Consider the following 23,144-nt stretch of genomic DNA (forward strand, 5'->3'; position numbering starts at 1 on the left):
GTGTTAAAATTCATTGTACGTAGTCTTTGCTTCTTGGAAGGAGTAGGTAATAATAAAGAGGAGCTCTCTACCACCTTAGGGTCTGGGAGTTATGGCGTAAGTGCTAAAGATAACCTAAAAATGTAAGCCAGAGGAAAGGTGCACTTCAATGTCTTTTGCAGCTCATCTGTAATGGTATTCTCAGCTGAATCATGATTTTGTTGTATATCATAATAACCATACTGAATTTATAATAAATTAAGATTTAAGTTAGGGTGTGTTAATGGATGTTGTATCCCTCCATGTAATTAGGATACTGAAGCTTTGATGTTGACGAAGACTAAGTCAGTTGTTTAGAGGGTCAGGTGAGAGGAAATGAAATGGGAGTACTCTTCCTTTTAAGGTTCAGGGTCTCAAATCTAGAGAGGTGAGAGAAGGTAGGGAAGTATTTGCTTGGTTTTCTCAAGTCTGTCCATGTATTCTTTAGATCATAGTAGCCATGGTATTTCTGATCATAATCAGAAATTGTACAGAAATAGGAAATAATGCATATAAGTCCAGCTGGATTGTATAGAGGATGCAGACAGATGCAAGACATCATAATGTTTGAATGAAACTTCCTCTAAAAATATCAGGCACCATATTTGAATAAGGCCAATGACCTAATTTTTACTAAAAATACTTCTACCTTTCAAACATGCTTTCTTTTTTTCTTATACATTGATTTACCAGGCAGTGCTGAGGAGAAGCTTGAAGCCAACCAACACAATCCTGCCTCTAATGAAGAAAGGACACAGTAACAATTTGGAATTTTTCCTTACAAACATAGGAAAAGTGTATATGAATGGGTAGGTGAATTATTTAGTTTTTAAGCAAAACTTAATATTGCAATGTGGCCATCCATAAGAAATCATTTATAAAAGATTTATTGTTTATTAAGGAAGATTTTTTTGCACAAAGCTGTTCAATGGAATTGATTTCCCAAAAACAAAGAATTTTTTTCCTTTCCATAGAATTAACGTTGAAGCAAACAACATATTCCCCCGTGTTGAGTATCCTGCTCCTGCTGGCACCTCCCTCATCTCTCCTCTTATCATGTGGGATCACAGCCAAACATGGGATGTTCCAAAGGCAGAAGATTTCCCTGCAGGTTCAGGGGGATCAACATCAACCACAGTGTACAATATAGGTAATAATACATAGTTTGTATATAGTTAAATATTAAAATTAAGGCGCTTGCTTTGACACAAAAGACATGTCCATGAAGTTAACAGTTCAGTCCGACACATTTTTTTTAAATATTCCTTTGTCCTTGATAGATATGAACCCAGATTCTCCAGATATATTTATGAACGGACACTGCATTGATGGTCGAGTACTGTACCCAGCAACTGGTTACTTGGTTCTAGCATGGAGAACTCTAGCACGATCATTGGGTGTTGTGATGGAGCAGACCCCTGTCATATTCGAAGATGTTACAATCCACAGAGCAACAATTCTTCCAAAAACAGGTAAGAGGCTTGATTAAAAAGATTGCTTGAATGCCAGATTTAACTAACTTTATGCCCATTTTAAGAACATAAAGCAAAATCTTATTTTTTATCATATCTAGGCATAATCCAACTGGAGGTTCGTTTAATGCCAGCATCCAAACGTTTTGAGGTTTCAGAAAATGGAAATCTGACAGCAAGTGGTAGGATTTTTATTTGTTAAGGATAAAAAACAAAATGTAAATTACCTTAAACCAGCATCTACTGTGAACAGCTCTGTAACTTGAAGCTAATGGGCCCACAGCAAAAAATTGGTTCCTTTGTTGTTTCAAACAACTGTGAGAGGAGGAGATGGTAGTTGGTAGAGATGGTATGTAGTCATCTACAACCCCTTTAAAATGTTGCATCAAAAAGGGCCCTAGCATGGCAACCTATGCTTCTGCCCCCCCAGCAGTAACTGTTAACCTACTGTTAACACATAAAGGCACCTACCATTGCACCTCTGCTCCTGGCATCCCAGCAGTTCCTGTGTCTGATGTCTTTGTTGCACCTCTATAAGTATTAAATACCATGACCTATTTTTTGGGAAACAATAATCACAAAGTGTCCATCTCTTTTATTACCACAGGTAAAATCTCTGTAATGGAGGAGAATGTTTTAAATAATTTCCAAAACCAGCTCATGGATTCACTGGATAAGGACGAGGACATTGATTCAGAACTGCCTCTGTCTGATAAAGATATTTACAAAGAGCTTAGACTAAGAGGCTATGACTATGGACCCAGCTTCCAGGGAATTATTGAATCTAACAGTAGAGGTAGGCCACTGACGATAACATGTAAGATGGCAGATTGTTCAGAAGGCAAAGTACAATTATTTGATTGGATACGCATCTGATCTGATATGACAATATAATGAAAACTTTTTATTTTAGTTTTACAAACATAATATACTTGTAAAACGAAATACTTGATACAGTATAGTGCATTATTGAGCCTTACTTTCCCTGTTTTTCAGAATGTCACTGTTTTTTTTAATGCTGCATGATTTAAGGGCTACAGCCCACTGATTTAATGGGATTTCATTTACTAACATACTGTTGCTACATTAAACTGTATTTGTTGTCCTTCTCTCCTGCAGGGGACAAAGGAAAGCTTCTATGGAATGGTAACTGGGTGACCTTCACAGACACCATGCTGCAGATGATGGTCCTTGGACTAAAGGGGCGGAGTCTGCGCTTGCCTACTAGAATTCTCTCTGTTGGCATTGATCCTACAGTACAAAAGGATCATGTGTTTCTGCACAAAGGGGATAGAGAAGGTACGCTATTTAGTTTCAAGCTTCAATTTTTCCCATTGCTGCTAAGCTTCTCTTAGTTTTGACTTTATGCCATCAGAAGTGATAGAACATATGCATCATTATTTAAGAAAATATGCACAGTCCATTGACATATGAGCACTTGGGCAAGTCACTTTATTAATGGCATTTAATTATTTTATAAGCTCTATGGGATTAGTCTTGTGACTTAGCACTATGTTCCCTGGTTAACTGTGCTAGAGCACTTCCCCATTCCAAAATGGGGGCTATGCATGTTTGCATTCAAGGTATTCATCATATAACCAGTGCTTTAAAACACGGATATGGTGAACTGGCACTGGCCTTGTCGTAACTTTGGATAAAAGGTTACAGAAACTTACCGATTACAATATTTATGCAATTTTAGGTTACAAAAACAGTGTGACCTAAAAACACGTTGCAGTAGTTGTACCTGTTTTCTAGCAAAGTGAGTCCTGTAACAAAGCAAAAACTGTCATGAAGCAGAATTGTTTTTTTCAGAGTCCCCTATAAACAAAATATTTTTATAATAATGGACCCATACTCTTAACTAACACCTTTTTTTTTACTTCAGATGTTCTTAAATATTTTTTTAATTGTTCTTTGAAAGTGAGACAATCAGTTCTTTATTTTCCATTTTTTGCCTTCTTCATTACTTCTTTAAAGCACTTGTACAATTGATATTAACTTTTATATAGTACACATATATCCAAACACCTTATGCCTAGACTGCTTATCTAGGGGGACACTGTTGTTTTACATTTTGCATCATCATCATTTCAGCCGTCCATGTTGCTGTAAATAGCTGTTTGGATAGAATCGTAGCAGGAGGAGTTCAGATATTGGGGCTCCATGCGACCACAGCTCCTAGACGCCAGCAACAACAAACTCCACCTATACTGGAGAAATTTGTCTTCAGTCCTTACTTTGAAGAAGAATGTCTGAGTGATAACAATTACCTACATTATCAGCTACAACAGTGCTCAGGTATGATATATTTTGTATGTGTACGTTTACATTTGTAAGTATGTATGATTACTTTTGTAAATTCTTACTTAAACATTTTATAATTTTGTAAATTATGCATACATTTATCTCTTAGGCAAAATACATGAGCTGGAGTCTAAGGTGGCCCAGCATGGTTTAAAACTGGAAATTCCTGAACTCAAGGCACCAGAGCCAACAAAAGGAGTGCCAAAGGCTGATGCCTTGAATAAGGGTCTTCTTCATGTTCTTAGTGAAATATGCAACTTGGAGCTGAATGGAAACCTGCAATCTGATTTGGAGCTCATGTTAATAAAGGAAAAAGACCAGCTAAGAAATGATCCTCTTCTAAATGGGCTGCTTGACTCCCCTCAACTGAAAACCTGTCTGGATATAGTTTTAGAGAATGGCAATCCACAACAAATGAAAATTGTGGAGGTAAGACTAGTATTGTTTATGACTTTATCTGTTTCCTGCTACTTCCTAATGAACCCTCCCTCATAATTATATTCCTATTGCAGGCACTGGCAGAAAATGGGCGCTTGTTTTCTTATGTGCCAGCACTATTAAATACCCAGCCAATGTTGCAGTTGGACTACATTGCTACTGATTCAGCCTCAGAAGTTCTCTCATCTCTGGAGGAAAATCTGAAAGAATTTGGGGGGTCTGTAGAACAGTGGGACCCTATGGGCACAGCTCCTAGTACTTTAACCAACGCAGATCTTCTAGTGTGCAACAACTCCCTTCACCACTTGAGAAACCCACAACAAGCTTTCATCAATATGACAGCTACTGTTAAAGAAGGTGGTTTTATTTTGCTTCACACACTTCTCAAAGGCGATATGCTTGGTGAGACAATCAAATTCCTAAATACCCAAAATGCCCAACAGAAGGAGGGTCTATTATCACAGGTATGTTATATCCAGGTCCTTTTGTAGCGATTTGTGAAATCAGGTCAAAACATCTTAACCACATATATCTGCACTTTTTCTCCCTCACAGACAGAATGGAAGGAGGTGTTTGACAGTGCTTCTCTTAACCTGGTTGCAATGAAAAAATCATTCTACAACTCCATCATTTTCCTGTGCCGCCGGCAGGTTCCAGAACAGACCCCATTGTTCTTGTCAGTTGAAGATATGACCTGCCCATGGGTTAAATCAGTACAGGTATAACCTCTTCTATATTTTTCATTTTTTTGCTTATTTAATAGATCTCATCACTAATTATATTGGCAATAACAGAAAAAAAAACCAAAACACCCAGAGGCCCATTTATTAAACCTCAATTTTTTCTGGTTGAGTTTTTTAACAGGAAAACTTTTCCCTGCAGTTGTTTCTTGACATCCTGATCTGTGCTGGATAAACCAATAAAGTCTGGGTTTTCGTCCAATAATCTGATAAAGTTGGGTTTTCGTGGCAACAATTCAATAAATTTGAGTTTTCGGAGCGTCAATCGTACGCTTGGAATTGACACACAAATTTGTTGGGATGTATTTTCACTCTGACTTTTTCAAGGAGAATTATTGATAAATGAGTTAAATTTGTTGACTTAACAAATTGTGGTGTGATCAAAACAAATAGATTAATTCGAGTTTTAGTAAATAACCCCCCTAGAGATATGCAGGTTGACCTGAATCCCATGGTGAACCATAGGTTCAGGTCAAATTTTGACCATTTATCTATTGCGGTTTAGGGTTGGGTGAGGGTCAGACTAGTCGTGGATCCTACAATGGCAACATTTTTGCTGGTTGAGTTTTTCCTGACCCAAACATCACTACTGTGTGCCTCTCCTTTGCTATCTCTCCTGAAATTTCAGAATATACTATTCTTGGGAATTAAAATAACCAGCTATGTAGGAAGAGGATTTAGGAAAGGCAGCATTACTCTTGCAGATATAGGAGACACCTGCCCTCTCACAGAGAGATAAGTTGTGTAGCCTTTGTTTGCCTTTCAAGAAGTGAAGTTTATTTACATTTTCCCCTGATTTATTGCTGCACAGGAAGCTATGGCTGATTCTGGCGAGCGGACAATTTGGCTCACATCGGAGCATCAGACCAATTCTGGCATTGTAGGGATGGTTAACTGCCTGCGCCAGGAGCCAGGGGGGAAAAGAATCAGGTAATCGGTTGTCTTATGCTTTCCTATATATCCAGCATCATCTTATTATAGGGGACATTTATACAACATATAAATATAGGTTGTGTGTCTTTTACTTAGATGGGCCATAGCTTATTGCTAATACCCCATCTATGTGTGTTTATAAATGAGTGGGCACTGCAATATTACTTCTTTTGCAGTGGCATTATAATTACAATGCAGAAGAATAGTAGTCACTCTGGTAGTACATAAAATGCTCTGCTCTTTAGCTGTTTATAGATAATTTTTATTTAGCAAGGTAAGTAATATAACATACACTCAAATGTCTAAAGTCAAATTACCTACAGTAGAATTAAAGTTTGCCCTGATTAGTGGTACATTTACTCTATTGTAGCATCCAGCCAGAAACTACCACTAAACTGTTCAAAATGAGTTTGCTGAGGTTACTGCACTGATGTAAGCACATCTTTTAATAGTGGGAAGATACAACCTATTTACAAATAGCACTTTGCCACTTAGATCATCCTTTTACCTTACTGAATATCACAATTTATTTAGCTCTGACTACAGTCTAGAGAGGGAAACTGATTGGTATACTCTTGGTGTACTTCCAGGTGTACCTTTAATGCTGATGCAGAAACTAATACCCTGTCGGAAAAGGAGAAGCAACAGCGGCTGAAAAGTGACCTGGTGATGAATGTCTACCGGGATGGAAAGTGGGGATGCTTCCGTCACATCCCCTTCCAGAAAGGTGAAATAACCGGCATATGTCAGAGACAAAAAAAGATTTCAGAAAATGTTATTTCTACAATACATACTTAAGGGGGAACTCTTCTTCAAAAGACCTATTAGAATGTTGCAGATAGCATTAATATATGCTGCTATCAAGCTGGTCTTTAAACATTAGCCTGTGCAGTTTCAAATTATATTCTTTCCTATATTATTAAATTGCTGTCTGGCAGCTATGACCGAGACTTCAACAAGCAGAAAGGGGCTCATCTACAAAAATAGGAGCTAAAATGAACAGATGCCCACTTTTTGATTGGCTGCTATAGGCATCTGTACTCATGAAATTTAGCACCTATATTATTCATTCTTCATTCTGCCTTTCAGATCAATGCCTGGTTACTACTGTCAGTGAGAACAGCTACTATATTACAATATCATTAAAAGAGGATCTGCAGAAAAAAGTTCTTAAAAATGTGCATTAAAATAGGCCAACTGCAAAATTCCATAAAATCCTGTTGTCTACATCATATTAAATGTTGATTTTAAATAAACTTCACTTTAATTAGTATATTTTTACAATTTAGTGTAGTTTAAAAAAACCCTGCATATTTGTAGCCCATAATGACACTGCAGTCTGATGATCATGATCTTTTGGTGGATTGGTTTGAGCCCTTTTCTTTGTTCCTGCAGATGGAATTCAGGATGAAACAGCTTTTGCCTTTGTGAATATCCTCACTCGTGGGGACCTCTCTTCTCTTAGCTGGGTAGCTTCTCCACTGCAGCACTTCCAGCCTTCCAGTCCCAGTGTTCAACTCTGCAAAGTCTACTATGCATCGCTAAACTTCAGGGACATTATGCTGGCAACCGGCAAACTGCCTCCTGATGCCATCCCAGGTAATTGTGATGGGATAATGAGAACTAAAAATTGAAATCAGTTAATATTTTAAGTGTTTATAATAATAAAAACATATCTACCCCATCTATTGGTCATGGCTTATCGTTCACTTTTTATTCCCTAGCATAATTTTTTCTTATTCCTTTTCACTCCATTCATCTTCACTTAGTATAATCACCCTGAATGCAGCTATTTGTGTGAATGTAACTGTGCTTGCAGCTACTGCATATACAAATATATCTTGTGTCGACAGAAGTACTGATATTTGTTATCTGAGTATAGCACCTTATCCACACTAACAGGCACATTGGAGACTATCAATAGTTCTGCAAAAGTAATTCTATAATTTCATTCTAGGCGACCTGGCCCTGCAGCAGTGCATGCTGGGAATGGAGTTTTCCGGTCGTGATCCAGCTGGGAGAAGGGTTATGGGACTACTTCCAGCTAAAGGCCTTGCTACTGTGGTGGATGCTGACAAACACTTCCTATGGGATGTGCCAGAAAGCTGGTAAATTCTTTTACATGTATATTTTATACAGCGATTGAGCCATTGCTCAAGACATGGAAATTCAGAGGCTTTCTAGACTCAGGGAAATAAATTGCTTCTTCTAGACTTTTAATAAACAGTGGGGTCCCTAGAACAATTATATAGCTGACTGTCTGTGTCACATTACACTGGCTCTTCCAGTACACAAGTACAAGTTAGACTATGAGCTCTCTATACCTGAAACCTGTTTCAAAAATGAATGTTTCACCTTTAGAATAAAGATGGCCATAGACGTACAGATTATAGCCTAAAGTCGGACCTACGATCGTCTTTGCCAATCTTTCGACCTGCTACAAACCATTCAGATTAATATAAAGTAGTAAAAAGAACAAATCACACTATGCTTGGGCCATTAATTGACAGAAGGCAATCGTAAAACACTTATGTCCGACAAATAGTAGTGACAGTTTATCAATGATATCATCATATAGGCAATACATTCAGAGATCTTATTAGTAGCCAGTATAAATCATTTCACCTGTCTGAATGACTGATCACCATGGTACGAAAAATGTCGGAACGTTCCACACACGATCCGAAAATTGTATGAACCATGGTTTCTATTTTTGAATGGCAAGTATCTCCTGTTAAACAATGATGGACATTTATTTATATATATATATATATATATATATATATATATATATATATATATATATATATATATATATATATATATATATATATATATATATATACACACACACACACATACATATATATATACACATACATACATGACCATCCAGTCTACAGTCTCAGAAAAGTATCCTTTGCAAAAGTTGGGATGACAAAAGTCTACAACGGTTTTTCTCTTTTTAGGTCCCTGGAAGAAGCAGCATCAGTACCTGTTGTCTACGCTACAGCTTACTATGCCCTAGTAGTGAGAGGGCGTATAAGAAAGGGAGAAAGTGTCCTCATTCATTCTGGATCTGGAGGTGTAGGTCAAGCTGCTATTGCTATTGTACTGAGTATGGGATGCCAAGTCTTCATAACAGTAGGTCAGTGATAAATCCTTGTGGGTACTGGAGCTTTAACTTTGGACAGACCAATGTTTAGCTGTCCAGCTGCCACTGGCTACTCAGCATTGTAAATCATCAGCAGCTAGGCTGCCTTAGATTACAATCCCTGTTTTATACTTCTGTTTAATTTTTTTTAGGATCTTCCCAAAAGCGTGAATATCTCCAAAACAGATTTCCAAAACTGGATGCAAATTGTTTTGCCAATTCCAGAGATACCTCTTTTGAACAGCACATACTGAATAGAACTGGCGGTAAAGGTAAGTGGTGGTAGTGTCAGTTTACTCTAATCTGAATAATTAATAAAAGACATAAAACTCTGATGCTAAACTTGCTGCCTGCTTTTGTAGGTGTCGATTTAATTTTGAACTCTTTGGCTGAGGAGAAGCTGCAGGCCAGTCTTCGCTGTCTTGCCCGCCATGGACGTTTCTTGGAAATTGGGAAATACGATCTTTCTAACAACAGCCCACTGGGTAAGCAAAATACTCAAGAATGCAAATGCATTTCATTTACATAATTCACCTCATGAGCAGCAAGTCTCGTTAGGCACCTTATTGACCTTCACTGGTTTTCCATACAAATCTATAAAACAAAGAGTAAACTCATTACACTATATATATCCATGTTGTAGGAATGGCCCTTTTCTTGAAGAATGTGTCATTCCATGGAATCTTATTGGATGCCCTCTTTGAGGATCAAAATAAAGAATGGGAAGACGTGTCTGCTCTTCTAAAGGAAGGGATTAAAGAAGGCGTTGTAAAGCCATTAAAGTGTACAGTCTTTGAGCGTGATGACGTGGAGCCGGCCTTCAGATTCATGGCTCAGGGAAAGCACATAGGCAAAGTGCTAATAAAGGTAAATGTGCTTCCACCAGATAAACATTAATTGTTCTAGAGACCTTTTGAGTAGTAATACAGATGTTAACTTTAAATAATCTGGGTGATCAAGGTGCTTTAAGGGTAGGGAAGTTGAAATGACTCAAGTTGGCATAAGTCGTCAAAAATATTATGTTGTGGCAGGTACGTGATGAAGAGGTGGAGCAGCAATATGGTTCAGATATGCTTCAGATATCTGCCATCCCACGGACATCATTCCCTTCTACAAAATCTTACATCATCACCGGTGGGCTTGGTGGATTTGGTTTGGAGTTAGCTCAGTGGCTGATTGAAAGAGGTGCTAAAAACTTGGTACTCACCTCTCGCTCTGGTATACGAAATGGTAAGTGATTCTGCACCTATTTGTACAGGTCACGGACCTCCAATGTGGAATCATTTTTATAATACTCAAACTTCATGTGACATAAGTGATATCACTAAGCACCAGTTGTAGCTCAATCATCCTTTATAAGGATACATTTTACAGATTATTTATGGACCTTATGCATTATAGATTAATCCACTTGAAATATTTACCTCTTCAGTGATTAAATATTGATTTTGGCAGGATACCAAGCAAAACAAATCCAGACTTGGAAGGGAATGGGCATTAAAGTCCTTGTCTCTAGCAAAGATGTGGGGTCTGTGGAAGAAACCGTGCTGTTAATAGAAGAAGCAGGACAATTAGGTCCAGTTGGTGGGATTTTTAATCTGGCAATGGTAAGCACACAGGGATGTAACCAATTAACTATTTCTTTTAAACTGTACAGGTTGTGTAACATAGAACACCTTCATAATACATTAAAAATAAATGTATGCAGTAACTAGATAATGTGCTTTAATTACACAGATTCATGAAAGGGTGAATTAAATATTATGCATTGCTGCCTGCTGCTACAGTCTATTTCTTACAGCTCATTTGGAGATTTGTTACCATTTGTAGAATGGTGAATAGGTTGCTTATAGACAGTGTGCAGATTAACTGATATATTCAGCACTATTGATAAATATGGCAGTTTGTTAGATACTTGTGTGGCCATCAGGAAAATAATGTTTACCGTATTAGGCTAAAATGTAATCTGATGGAGATCTCCATTTTTAAATTTTAGAAATTTAGAAAAACAGAATTTCTGTCAAGGATATACTTAATGCAGTGAAACCAATAGTTAATGGGGAGATATGCCTGCATATGTGCAGAGTGCAAACTTGATTATAATAACATTATGCTAACTTAGCTGGAAGTATTTCCAGTTGACACTCCTATGGTTTGTAAGGCAGAGTTGAATAAGATACACAAACTGGTAGTCCACACACAGATCGGTAAACACAGATCTACTTTCTTACAGGTCCTGAAGGACGCAATGATTGAGAACTTAACTACCCAGTTGTTTCAAGATGTAAATAAACCAAAGTATGATGGCACTCTGAATCTAGACAGGTAACTATACAGTCAGGACCATGAAAATGAGTGGAAATAGTTTTATTGTCAAAGTCATAACTACAAAATAAGTCATTGTGACCGACTGGAGGGAAGGGATCTAATCAGGTGTGTAAAGTCCTACCAGTCCTCAAGTCCCTGGCTAGCAGAAAATATCAATGGAGTGATACATTTTGAATGTTTCTATGTTGTACTGAGTGTACTAGAAACATCTTATTATTATTATTATTATCCCTTGTGAAAAAAAAACATCCTGATTGGCTAGAGGACAATTTTAATTATTTACTGCTATGTAGTACACCAATAATTTGTTTTTGAACAGCACCAAGTATCAACATCATTCTGACTGGCTGAGCAATTATCATCATCATCATGATTTATTATAATCAATTTTGTCCATTTCCTGCTAATACTGCTGCTAGTAGCTAATTCTTAGAAGAAATTATCATCATCATAATCATTTATTTATATAACACCAGCCAGTTACACAAAGCTTTGCAATGATTTATACAAACAGGACCTAACTATATTAGAAACATTTTTTATTTTGCACAGACATTTACCCAGTTTTTATATTTACACTGAACTGTTCCTTTAAGTACAATAATATACAGTAATGATATTATAGAAAGGCTGACTTTGGTGTTGCCGTGTTTTTCAGGGTTAGCCGCGAGAAATGTCCAGAGCTGGATCACTTTGTGGCATTTTCATCAGTGAGTTGTGGGAGAGGAAATGCAGGACAAAGTAATTATGGTTTTGCAAACTCAACAATGGAGCGCATATGTGAAAAGCGACGTCAGGACAACCTGCCAGGTAACTAAAGGAAAGCAGAACATCAGTGCAACTACCTGCCAAGTCAGTGTAAAACAATTCAAATTAAATATTGAGCTCTACCTTATGCCTGACAATATTTTACATGAGTTTCTCATGAGCAAGGCTACATTTTACTTACCTCGCTCATTTAAGCATATAACATCTATACAAAGCCTTGACTTTCAATCATATATTACTTTCCCCGCCTATATACCACTGACACAGCAGTCACTTACCATGCTGCACAACCCTGTTGTCAATGTCCTCCTTACTGTTGAAGTTAGTATATCCTATAATCTAGCGTAGCCTGTACATGGGCATCAGATCCTCCTTCCTGGTATGTAAATGAGTTTTAGGGATGACGTACACACAATTGCATCTGCCTGTTTGTTGTGATTATGCATTTGAAAGATGCCTGGAAATATATGTCATATGTAATTAAATATTTTTCAATTTTCTTAGGTTTGGCAGTACAGTGGGGAGCCATTGGTGATGTAGGCGTTGTCCTAGAAACAATGGGCAGTAATGATACTGTTATTGGTGGTACTTTACCCCAAAGAATTGGTTCATGCATGGACGTCCTGGACCAATTCCTGAATCAACCTCACCCTGTAATGTCCAGTTTTGTCTTAGCTGAGAAAACCCTTTCTGTGAAAAGCAAAGGCAGCAGCCAACAGGACTTGGTGGAGGCTGTGGCTCATATTTTAGGTACAATATAATCGTGGGTTACTGGGATATTTCTCCTATTTTTAGCAGTCAAAATTTTACAAAAATGTACTTGTTTCATTTAATTTTTTGTATTAGGGGTCCGTGACATAAACAGCTTAAATCCTGATACCTCCCTGGCAGACCTTGGACTGGATTCGTTGATGGGTGTAGAGGTGCGGCAGACACTGGAGAGAGATTATGACATAGTGATGGCAATGAGGGAAGTCAGACAACTGACTATAAATAAGCTGCGGGAACTGTCCTCAAAGCCTAGCAATATGGAAGGTGAGATGAATACTAGCAACAGAGAGTACTCTATAAATTGAATGTAAGGACTGCAACTCATTAAATAACATGTCCATATGGGGACACCGCAGCCTCAGTGGTACTGCTCCCTTAGTGTGCATCATTTTTATGGCATACACCTGGACATAGGGAGTCACACATTAAAAAAATAATATTAAGTTCAGTCATAATCCGAGCCCTGTCTTAAGAGATATGTTACCTCCAGTTTACCCAATTTGATACCTGTACATGAGATAAATATAAGCAGTGACTTTGGGGACTGCTGGTGCCACTCTATATACGAAAAATATAAGAAATACAATTTATAGAAAAATAGGTTTAATCTTAAAGAGAACCCAACTGTTGCCGTTTCCGTCCATAGATGCAAAGACCACCCAGAAGTCATCTGTCCCACCTGAGCTTTCCATTCTGGACCTGACCAACCTACTTGTGAACCCTGATGCTTCCACAACTACAAAACTTAACAATGTGGAAAGTGCTGAGCGCCCCCTGTTCTTGGTACACCCCATAGAGGGATCGATTGCAGCCTTTCACAGCCTGGCTTCCAAACTTACCATCCCTTGCTATGGTCTGCAGTGTACTAGAGGTAGAAGCATATACAATTTTATATATATATATATATATATATATATATATATATATATATATATATATATATATATATATATATATATATATATATATATATATATATATATATATATATATATATATATATATGAGTTTGTGCCTGACTGAACAAGTTTACTGAAAGAAAATATGGCAGCCACTCTAAAGTTATGTTAATTTAAATAATTTCACTTTTTTGCAGCTGCTCCCTTGGACAGCATTTATAGTCTGGCATCTTACTATAACCAATGCATAAAGCAGATCCAGCCTGAAGGACCCTATTTGATTGCTGGTTATTCATTTGGTGCCTGTGTAGCCTTTGAGATGTGCTCTCAGCTGCAGGCTCAGCGGGAAGTCTCACAAGCTCCAGACAGCCTCTTCCTGTTTGATGGATCACATTCTTATGTTGCTGCCTACACTCAGGTATTCTTACTTTGTCTTAAAAGGTTTCTGCAATGAAAAAACTTGTATCTTAAATATTTACTGCCATCAATTTTGGAGCGGTTATTTAAAATATGAAAGGTGTACATTGGTTCAGTCCCCATTGATCATAGGATTGTACCATCTTTTCATTTCCAGAGTTACCGTGCCAAGTTAACGCCTGGCAGTGAAGCTGAGGCTGAAACAGAAGCACTGTGCGCATTTATCCAGCAATTTACTGGCATGGAATACAATAAGGTAATGTTATTTATAACCTTTTGGCATTAAAGGCTGACTACTTGTGTATAAACAAGTACACTAATACAGTTCTTGTTGTTTTTCTCTCTATGTAGCTAGTGGAAGCATTACTTCCGCTGAAGGATTTGGAGACCAGAGTCATCGCTGCTGTCAACCTCATAATCCAGAGCCACAAAGACATCAGTCAGGAAGCTTTGCAGTTTGCTGCCTCTTCATTCTTCTACAAGCTAAAAGCGGCAGATCAGTATATTCCCAAAAATAAATATATGGGGAATGTAACACTGTTGCGAGCAAAGACACGGACTGAGTATGGAGAAGGACTTGGTATCGATTACAAATTATCAGAGGTTAGTAACCTGTAAAGAATACTTGCAAAGAGGGATAGGATGGAGCACACAATTCAGCAGATTTTACTGCAAAATATTTATTAACACGACATGTTTCGGACCTTCAAGGATCCTTTTTCACACTTGAAAAAGTATCCTTGAAGGTCCGAAACATGTCGTGTTAATATATATATTTTGCAGTAAAATCTGCTGAAATGTGTGCTCCATTCTATCCCTCTTTGCATATATTATATTGGTCGAACTGGTGTGGCCTAATCAGGAAAGAGAGCAGCAACAGATGGTGGATTTTCGTTAGAACAAACCTGCCTTGTTCACTGTAAAGAATACTGCAGGTGTTAACATACAGATGTGTAACTTACAGTGTTTCATCAGTTGTTGAGATATATTTAGTGGTTCAGATGTTGCAGTTTAACCACTACAAGCTGCATTATCTTAGGGGATAAGCCTGCTGGAAAGTGTCAGATGAAATATTTTAGCAACAGCTGAATGATTTATCAGTTAGTTTCAAGTTCTGAATGTGAACGTACTTCATTTCTAACTTAGTAACTTTATAACTTCATGTCCTGTCTTTAGGTCTGTGATGGAAAAGTGTCCGTTCATGTGATAGAAGGAGATCATCGCACCTTTCTGGAAGGAACAGGAGTTGATTCGATCATTGGAATCATACACAGTTCTTTAGCGGAGCCTCGTGTCGGTGTCAGGGAAGGTTAAAGTAAATTGCCATGCCTCCATTCTATTAGCAGTGAAGCCATTTTCTCCTTGGGTAGTGATCCTTCTTCTTCCTTTAATTGTGGCAAAACTTGGCTTTATGGCAACAAGGAGAACATCTCTTTATTCTCTTATTCCACATGCAAAATTCATTCTTCTACCTTATCTTCATGTTCCCTCACTAAAGCCATACCCTGTTCCACTACCAGAAATGTCATACCTTCTGCAAAGAGTATGAGTAGATGTAGCATGTTCCTTGTCAGTATTCAATCAGCCAATACATCAGCACTTAGCAACCATGTTCCCATGGATGGTGATAAATAGGACCTGTGTTCTGAGGCTCCAACGGAAGCCTGTGACGAATTCAAGATGTCCAACGATGACAGAGTCTAAGTTTAAGAATCTGCGTCAAATTTACTTTCCTGGGTATGCTTTTGTAATTTTTTTTTTTTTTTTTTACATCCGAATTTTAAATATTTATTTTATGTCGTTTACATATTCTGTCATATCTCAGTGGGTCAGTAACAGTTCAATATAGCTTTTCAAACATTTCCCAGGCCAGTGGGCAGATATTACTATCACGGTAGAAATTAAGGCACATTTGAATAAAATTACCACATACTCTATTTTAAGTATTGTTTACGATATATGCGTGTATGTATGCATATGTATATGTGTGAAATCTGCAGATATTAAGTTCAAAAAAGCAAAAAACGTATTCACAGTTCAAACAAATATAGTGAAAAATTATAGCTTTGATGGGAGTTCTCTACTGTAATTTTCCATGTTTTCCTTCAAGAATTAACAGCTATTTATGTGCATAAATGAGCAAACGTTAGAATTGCTATGATCCAATTTTTTTGTGGTCAACCTTTTTTTTTTTTATGGCTTTTAAAGGGACACTATCACCATTGTTGTTTACTGTCACATTTATATAATTATCTATTTTAACCCTTCCCATAACTTATTGATAATTCTAAACAAGTACTACATTCTAGCATGCAAAGTGAAAACTTAAATCTGAAAAACTGGTTTTGTAAATTTCCTGGAAAATATATCTGCTGCTAAGGCTTCACACATCATTAAAGTAGACTCAACATTTCTATCACTTTTGTCCACATACATTGGGGCAGATAGTCTCTGTAAGACTACTCTCTCTGAATATGACCTGAAGTTGGGCGTATGCACGTAAGAGACTGCTAGGCAAGCCCCCAACCAGAACCATTTTTTTAAAACTAGCAGGATATATTTATAGGATTTCCTTATGTTAAATTAAAGATAAGTCTTAAATAAGCACTTTAATAAAAAAGTGATAGTGTCCCTTTAAGTGCATTTATTCAGTAATACTTCTTTGTCTGTATGTTTACATTTTGGTGCCCTAAACAGGGACAAACGGTACCCTACAGAGATTATTTTGGGAAAAACTGGAATGATATTTAGAGGATAGTGCACTTTGTCTAGAGCAGTGTTTCTTACGCCTTATACTGTCAACTGACTCCAGGGCTCAAGGGTCTTGCCAAACCTTGCCGAGTTTCAAAGTATACATTACTGTGTATAGGGGAGACAATTGCTAATTTACTTTTACTGAATGACCTTCATTACTTGCCCTAAACCGAAGAAACCACCCATCTATTAAGGCCATTAAAGGAACAGTTCAGTGAAAAAATAAAAACTGGGAAAATTGATTGTATGTGCAAAATAATTTTTTTTTTTTAATATAGTTACTTAGCCAGAAATGTCATCTATAAAGGCTGGAGAGACCAGAGACCAGTCTAACAGAACAGAACCCAACTTTCTGCTTTGCAGCTCTCTAACTCGGACTAACTGTAAAGTGAGGTTGCAATTGATCCTCAGCATGTAGCTCAGAAGCAAACAGTTATGACCCATGTGGCTCCCCTGAAGTCACTGATTGGTTACTGCCTGGTAACAATCAGTGGAAACCAAGAGAGCTGCAAAGCAGGAAGTATGTTCTTGGCTATATATAGACATCTGGTCACTCCAGCCTTTATACATTACATTTTTGGCTAACTAACTATATTAGAAACATTTTTTATTTTGCACAGCCTATATGTTTTATTTTTATGCTGAATAATTCCTTTAATTTTGGACAGCCCTGAATAGGTTTCAACCCTAAACAATCCATAGCCCAACACTAATTATTTTTCATTTATAGGTGTATATTTTTTTAGCCAAATGAAACTGGTATAGCAGAGCTTAAGTGGAATTCCTTTGATAGCACGTCTGCATGTAAGGCTGAGAACTCTGTTCAACATAACAAGTGACATACCGCCCTGCAGTGCCAGCAGGTGAATTGACCCTGAAATTTTCCTTCAAGGAAATGTAATGGTTCTGCTGCATTTATGATATAGAGAAGTTCCAAGGGATCTCTTGGTTACACATGCTGTCAGTGTTAAAGCTAATAAAGGGTTTTGTTCATAAATAATGCTCCCATTTGTGTAACAATCGATTATGGGTACAGAAATAGGATATGTTGCCCTTTATTGCCACTGTCAGTATTTTCACCAGCCCTGAATCAAACTCTGTTGAAAGCAGCAGAAATGCACATAGTGCTATATTTTAGTTAGTGAAATAAATATTGAATTTTTTTCATACATGCTTTCCTTTTTTCTTTGCTATATATTACTGCTTTGTAGTTGTGAACCTTGCAAATGATTAAACTTAAATTAAAACAAAATGGTTTATCCTTTTTTTTTCGTGCTACCAGCGATGTATTATTATAGTTCAATAACATAATTAGCAACACCAACAAACTGTGGGGGTCAGCACTAAACAGCTAGGGAAAATAAGAATATAGCATAGAGAGATCTTAAAGGGTAGTAATTTCTTTAAGTATACCTCCCAACTGTCCCGTTTTCAGAAGGACAGTCCCTCTTTTGACAGCTCAACTGGAAAGTCCCATTTTTCTCTGCACTGAACAGCCAGAAAAAGAAATGATGTTTCTAACTTAATTGGCGTTTGGCAGAGAGCCCAGAAGAGCCACAGCTGCATATAAGATAATATTGTAACAATTTCGAGATAAGCAAATAAGTAATTGTAACAATATAAGATAACAGGTCTCTTCACCTTCATAAGCAAAACTGTAATAACTGGAAAAAAAAATATGTTCAAACTTTCATAACCTGCCAAATTTTGTAAAATGAACATGGTAATTAGGTGGTGTGGTCACAAAAATGGGAGTGGTCAACACAAATTTAGCCACGTTATGCTCTGCAATTTTTTGTCCCTCTTTTTATTTCCAAAATGTTGGGAGGTATGCTTTAAGTGTTGTAGTTCACTCGTTCGAAGAGAACAAGTTATTTCGGGTCAGATTAAAAGGAGAACTCCAGAGACTGTGGACAATTTTGCTCTTAGCATATTTTGGTATAGTTTGGTTATATTCTGCAGCGCTGTACAGTATTTAGAACACATACAGAATGCAGTAAAAATAAATACATACAATGGGACAAGCATAAATGGAGGTATGAAGTCAGAGAACCCTTCTCATGAGAGTTTTGAGCTGCACATACACCCCTGGACCACACCCCTAGTTGCCAACTTGCTTAGGCAGTCAGTTGCAATGACAAAGTAGATAGCTGCCACAAGATTCAGAACTTCCTCTTAATATTTGTTTATATTGTCCATACTCAGCAAGGATAAAAATATCTGTCCGTAGACAAGCCTAAAGGCATAGTAGAGCATAAGGGGCTACCTATATTTTTTTGATTAGTGCAGAGAACTGCTGCATCTTTTCACCTTCTTATCTGGCTATGCTTTATGAACTGCCCAACGTGATGCATTGAAATTTTCAAACCTGCCGGATTCCCAAACGGATATCCATATTGCATGAAAATTGGTAGGGATCAACAGGCCCCCCATACATGCTTAGATAATAGTGTACAGGCAGTTTTTTTGGGGGGGGGAATAGCTGGTTTAGCATAGGCTCAGGAGTTTAAAGACATGGGCACCACATCTTCAGGTTTATTCAGGCAACTCTTCCCACGGTAGGAACACTGGGACACTGCTGCACTCCGAAATGGTGAAAATCTGGATTTATTTGTGCCGAAGACTAGGCCACGTTTCAGGCTTCTGTCCTTTCTCAAGATATCAAGAGACTGATATCAGGGATCAGTATAGAAGAAAAGATCAAATAACAAGAGTTCATCCCTTAAAACATGAGTAACAACTTTTCATTTGAAGCAATGGTGGTTCACAATGAGGGCAGTGAGATGCAATGCCCTGCTGGGTGATGTAATGATAGGAGATTAAATGAACACCTTTAACGCCTGGTGAGACAGGTCAGAGGCTGGTGAATTAATATCCATGTAGGGGAGTCAAAAGTTGTGAGAAGGCTGAATGATTCAGAGCCAGAAGGGCTTAGCGAGAAGCCAAAACGTTCTAAAGTCTGGAAGCCATCCTGTATGGTGAGAACCCCAGTGTGGGGAAAAGTTGTAAATGCATGCTGTTGAATCGATAATTAACTGTGTTCCTATAATTTTTTTATCACATAACTAGGCACAACGACTATTGGTTTTATTGGTTCAAGAATGCATTTTTAAATGGTAGAATTAATTTTTTGCAACATAGGGCCCACGATCGGATCAGCACGATATCGCCCACCTCATGCACTGCCTTAGCTATAGTCCATCTTATTGCAAAACCAGTGGCAAAAATGTTAATAAAATATTTGAGCAAGCCCTTAATTAATCATATTCTTTGAAATAGAAACAAAGGTGGCAGATATAATGTTGGAATCCAATAGCATATTAGCTTAGAAAAGCTTGGCCCAACCTAGGAGGGAGCCTTTTCCAATTTCATGAGACTGGTTTATTGGAATTTCTCCACAGCAGGGTGGGATGTGTGTCTAGAAAGGGGATGGTGGCGCGGGGCATGAGACCAATCTAAATATATTAAAAATGAGTCAGTGCGCATGGAAATAACCTCTCTATAGAGGTGCTGAACTGTCCTAAAATGCATGCGAGAGTGGAAGTGACATAGCTGAAGGCAATGAGGTGTCAGGGCCCGGAAGCTCTGCTAGGATTTGCGGACCTAGAAGGAAGCAAGAAGTTTAACACAGTTCACGGTATCCAAAGAGTTAAAGAAGAAGAGTAATCAAATCCAGGCAAAAGATCAATTCAGGCAGCGAGGTTCTTAGACGATATAACAGGCCAAAGTCAAACACAGGAATCAAGATTAATATTCAGGAAATCACACCCAGGAACATGATAAGTTGAACCCATAATTGGGCAAGGTCTGCAAGGTTCTGGTGTATTTTATAGGCATATTTTCGCGGCAAATGAGCTTGATGACGTCATGTGCCATGTGCTGACGTTGCACTTTGACTCTGCACATTCTGACATGTCAGCATCGTTGCGTAAGTTTCGATGCGCTGCGCCCGTTTTTGATGTGCAGCGTCCTTTTTGACGCATTGGCACCAACAAGCGAACGAGTCGTAGACATTTTCTACAGGAAGTGCGGGAATGGGGGTGATGCTGAACTTTTGGGGAGGGAGGGGGGACCTGCATAGATAAAGGCAACAATGGAATGCAAAGTGACAAGGAGATATCGCTTACTGAGAAACAGCGGTGGGGCTTGTTTTGCCTGATCGTATAGAGGATCTATCGAGGATCTGCCAGCACAGATCTTAGAAGGGGTAGTGGAAAGCTTCAGAGAGGAGAGTGACAGAGGAGGGAGACAAGAGGGGAGCGAATTGAACTAGGAGTAGCCAGAAGACCCTTGAACAGGCACTTGCCCAGCTCCCACACATTGTTACATCCTAGGCAGATGCCTCTACTACCTACCCCTAGTTTCAGCCCTGCTAACATATAATGCACTGACAAAAGCTGAAGCTGCTGCCGCCATCCGTATCGTTGCCCAACTGTCATTACATCTGCTAGTATACAATAATAATAATGCTGAGCCCACCAATAGCATGTTCCTATAGAGATGCAGGTATGCAAATCAATGAATCCTCAATCAGTACCCCTAGTTTCAGCCCTGCTAACATATAATGCACTGACAAAAGCTGAAGCTGCTGCCGCCATCCGTATCGTTGCCCAATTGTCATTACATCTGCTAGTATACAATAATAATAATGCTGAGCCCACCAATAGCATGTTCCTATAGAGATGCAGGTATGCAAATCAATGAATCCTCAATCAGAAGTAAATTAATCTCATAAAAGGATCTGCTCAGCCCAATCTTCTCTAAATGGTTTCAGTTTAAACTATTTCCTGATCCCTACTAAACTTATTTACTCCTCCCAGGGACCCCATTTGGCAAAAGGAAGCACCAGACAGGCTTTACAAAATAGAATGAATAAAGACCAGGAGAGTTATTTTGCATTACAGGAGGCCCATTATCTAGAAAGATCCAAAATATGGGAATGTCATTTCCCATAAAGACTATTTAAAAGGGGTGGTTCAACTTTTCGGTGGTTTTTAGTATGGCTAATTGTAAGTATATAGCACAAAAAGGAAAAAGAAGTGACCCATGTCACCCTCCCATCCATCACAACTCATGGGTGATTAATTAGTAAAACATAACTTTTAATGAATTATTAAAATCCAATGTCCAGTGTGCATTAATTCAATTCAATTAAAATAAAGGTAAAAAGCAGGGGGACGGACCAACAAGAGGCAGTGGGTTGGTCTTTTATATGTACAATTGAGATGCGATCAAGTCTCAAATGATCAAATATGCTATGTTGCAAACTGTGGAAAAATGCTGTATTGATTGGCCAGATAAGACAGAAAGAGTCACCCTGTTCAGTTACACTATGAGCACCCCTTCACCCACATAGAGTCCCCTCCCATCCAGCGATTTAGTCGATGCTTAAAGTGTACCAATTACCCACTGTCCGTATCCAAACTACCTGCCTAACGATCTAGGTTATGCCTCACCAACCGGCAGCTAATTGCTAAAGGCACCGCTAACCCGCTCTAAACCTCGGATCTGCAGCAATAACCAACCCCTTCACCCGCAGAGATTCCCCTCCCGATCCGTGAAGTTAGTATTGCCCCGTGAGCTGTGTGGTCTGCAAAGTACGGCACCCTGCCTAACCAGAACTGAAATTGCGCCTGACTCGCATTTCACCCACCACCACGAGCTTTGTCAAAGACATGAAGGAGCCTTTTTCGCGTCTAATTCTGACTCTTTCCAGCTCTCAAATGGGGGTCACTGACCCCATCTAAAAAACAAATGCTCTTTTATGCTACAAATGCATTGTTATTGCTACTTTTTGTACATTTTTTCTATTCAGACCTTTCCTATTCATATTACACATTTGTATTCAAGCCAATGCATGGTTGCATTTTGTGTAATTTGGACCCTAGCAACCAGATTGCAGAAATTACAAACTGGAGAGCTGTGACTAAAAAGCTAAACAACGCAAAAACCATACATAAAAAATGACATCCAATTGCAAATTGTCTGGGAGTATCTAAAAGTTAACTGAAAAAAAGTTGAAAAAATGTATTGAAAGTTAATTGAAAGGTAAACTACCCCTTTTACCTCTGTAATAAAATAGGACCTTGTATTTGATGGTGAGTGAGCTAGCACAAATCCATGCTTGAGGCCAACATTTTTATTA

The 23,144-nt window shown here is 38.2% G+C and overlaps 1 protein-coding gene across 1 annotated transcript in view; it reads left to right on the forward strand.

The window, feature by feature from the left end:
- fasn.L (fatty acid synthase L homeolog) overlaps positions 1 to 18,251 on the forward strand; it is a 36,353-nt gene extending 18,102 nt beyond the window's left edge. Inside the window, exons 15-43 of the mRNA XM_018235113.2 lie at positions 712 to 827; positions 993 to 1,168; positions 1,299 to 1,490; positions 1,592 to 1,672; positions 2,098 to 2,286; positions 2,610 to 2,789; positions 3,588 to 3,791; positions 3,907 to 4,226; positions 4,310 to 4,699; positions 4,790 to 4,954; positions 5,787 to 5,905; positions 6,499 to 6,635; positions 7,304 to 7,507; positions 7,866 to 8,016; positions 8,878 to 9,056; positions 9,215 to 9,334; positions 9,425 to 9,547; positions 9,706 to 9,929; positions 10,094 to 10,292; positions 10,518 to 10,669; positions 11,296 to 11,387; positions 12,049 to 12,200; positions 12,663 to 12,908; positions 13,005 to 13,193; positions 13,576 to 13,800; positions 14,026 to 14,246; positions 14,403 to 14,501; positions 14,597 to 14,848; positions 15,422 to 18,251. Coding sequence (XP_018090602.1) covers positions 712 to 827; positions 993 to 1,168; positions 1,299 to 1,490; positions 1,592 to 1,672; positions 2,098 to 2,286; positions 2,610 to 2,789; positions 3,588 to 3,791; positions 3,907 to 4,226; positions 4,310 to 4,699; positions 4,790 to 4,954; positions 5,787 to 5,905; positions 6,499 to 6,635; positions 7,304 to 7,507; positions 7,866 to 8,016; positions 8,878 to 9,056; positions 9,215 to 9,334; positions 9,425 to 9,547; positions 9,706 to 9,929; positions 10,094 to 10,292; positions 10,518 to 10,669; positions 11,296 to 11,387; positions 12,049 to 12,200; positions 12,663 to 12,908; positions 13,005 to 13,193; positions 13,576 to 13,800; positions 14,026 to 14,246; positions 14,403 to 14,501; positions 14,597 to 14,848; positions 15,422 to 15,559 — 5,235 coding nt within the window. The 3' untranslated portion in view covers positions 15,560 to 18,251. The remainder of the gene's footprint in view (positions 1 to 711; positions 828 to 992; positions 1,169 to 1,298; positions 1,491 to 1,591; positions 1,673 to 2,097; positions 2,287 to 2,609; positions 2,790 to 3,587; positions 3,792 to 3,906; positions 4,227 to 4,309; positions 4,700 to 4,789; positions 4,955 to 5,786; positions 5,906 to 6,498; positions 6,636 to 7,303; positions 7,508 to 7,865; positions 8,017 to 8,877; positions 9,057 to 9,214; positions 9,335 to 9,424; positions 9,548 to 9,705; positions 9,930 to 10,093; positions 10,293 to 10,517; positions 10,670 to 11,295; positions 11,388 to 12,048; positions 12,201 to 12,662; positions 12,909 to 13,004; positions 13,194 to 13,575; positions 13,801 to 14,025; positions 14,247 to 14,402; positions 14,502 to 14,596; positions 14,849 to 15,421) is intronic.
- The last annotated feature ends 4,893 nt before the right edge of the window (positions 18,252 to 23,144 follow it).

The sequence above is a fragment of the Xenopus laevis genome, chromosome 9_10L, assembly GCF_017654675.1.
Source record: "Xenopus laevis strain J_2021 chromosome 9_10L, Xenopus_laevis_v10.1, whole genome shotgun sequence".
NCBI classification, from domain to species: domain Eukaryota; kingdom Metazoa; phylum Chordata; class Amphibia; order Anura; family Pipidae; genus Xenopus; species Xenopus laevis.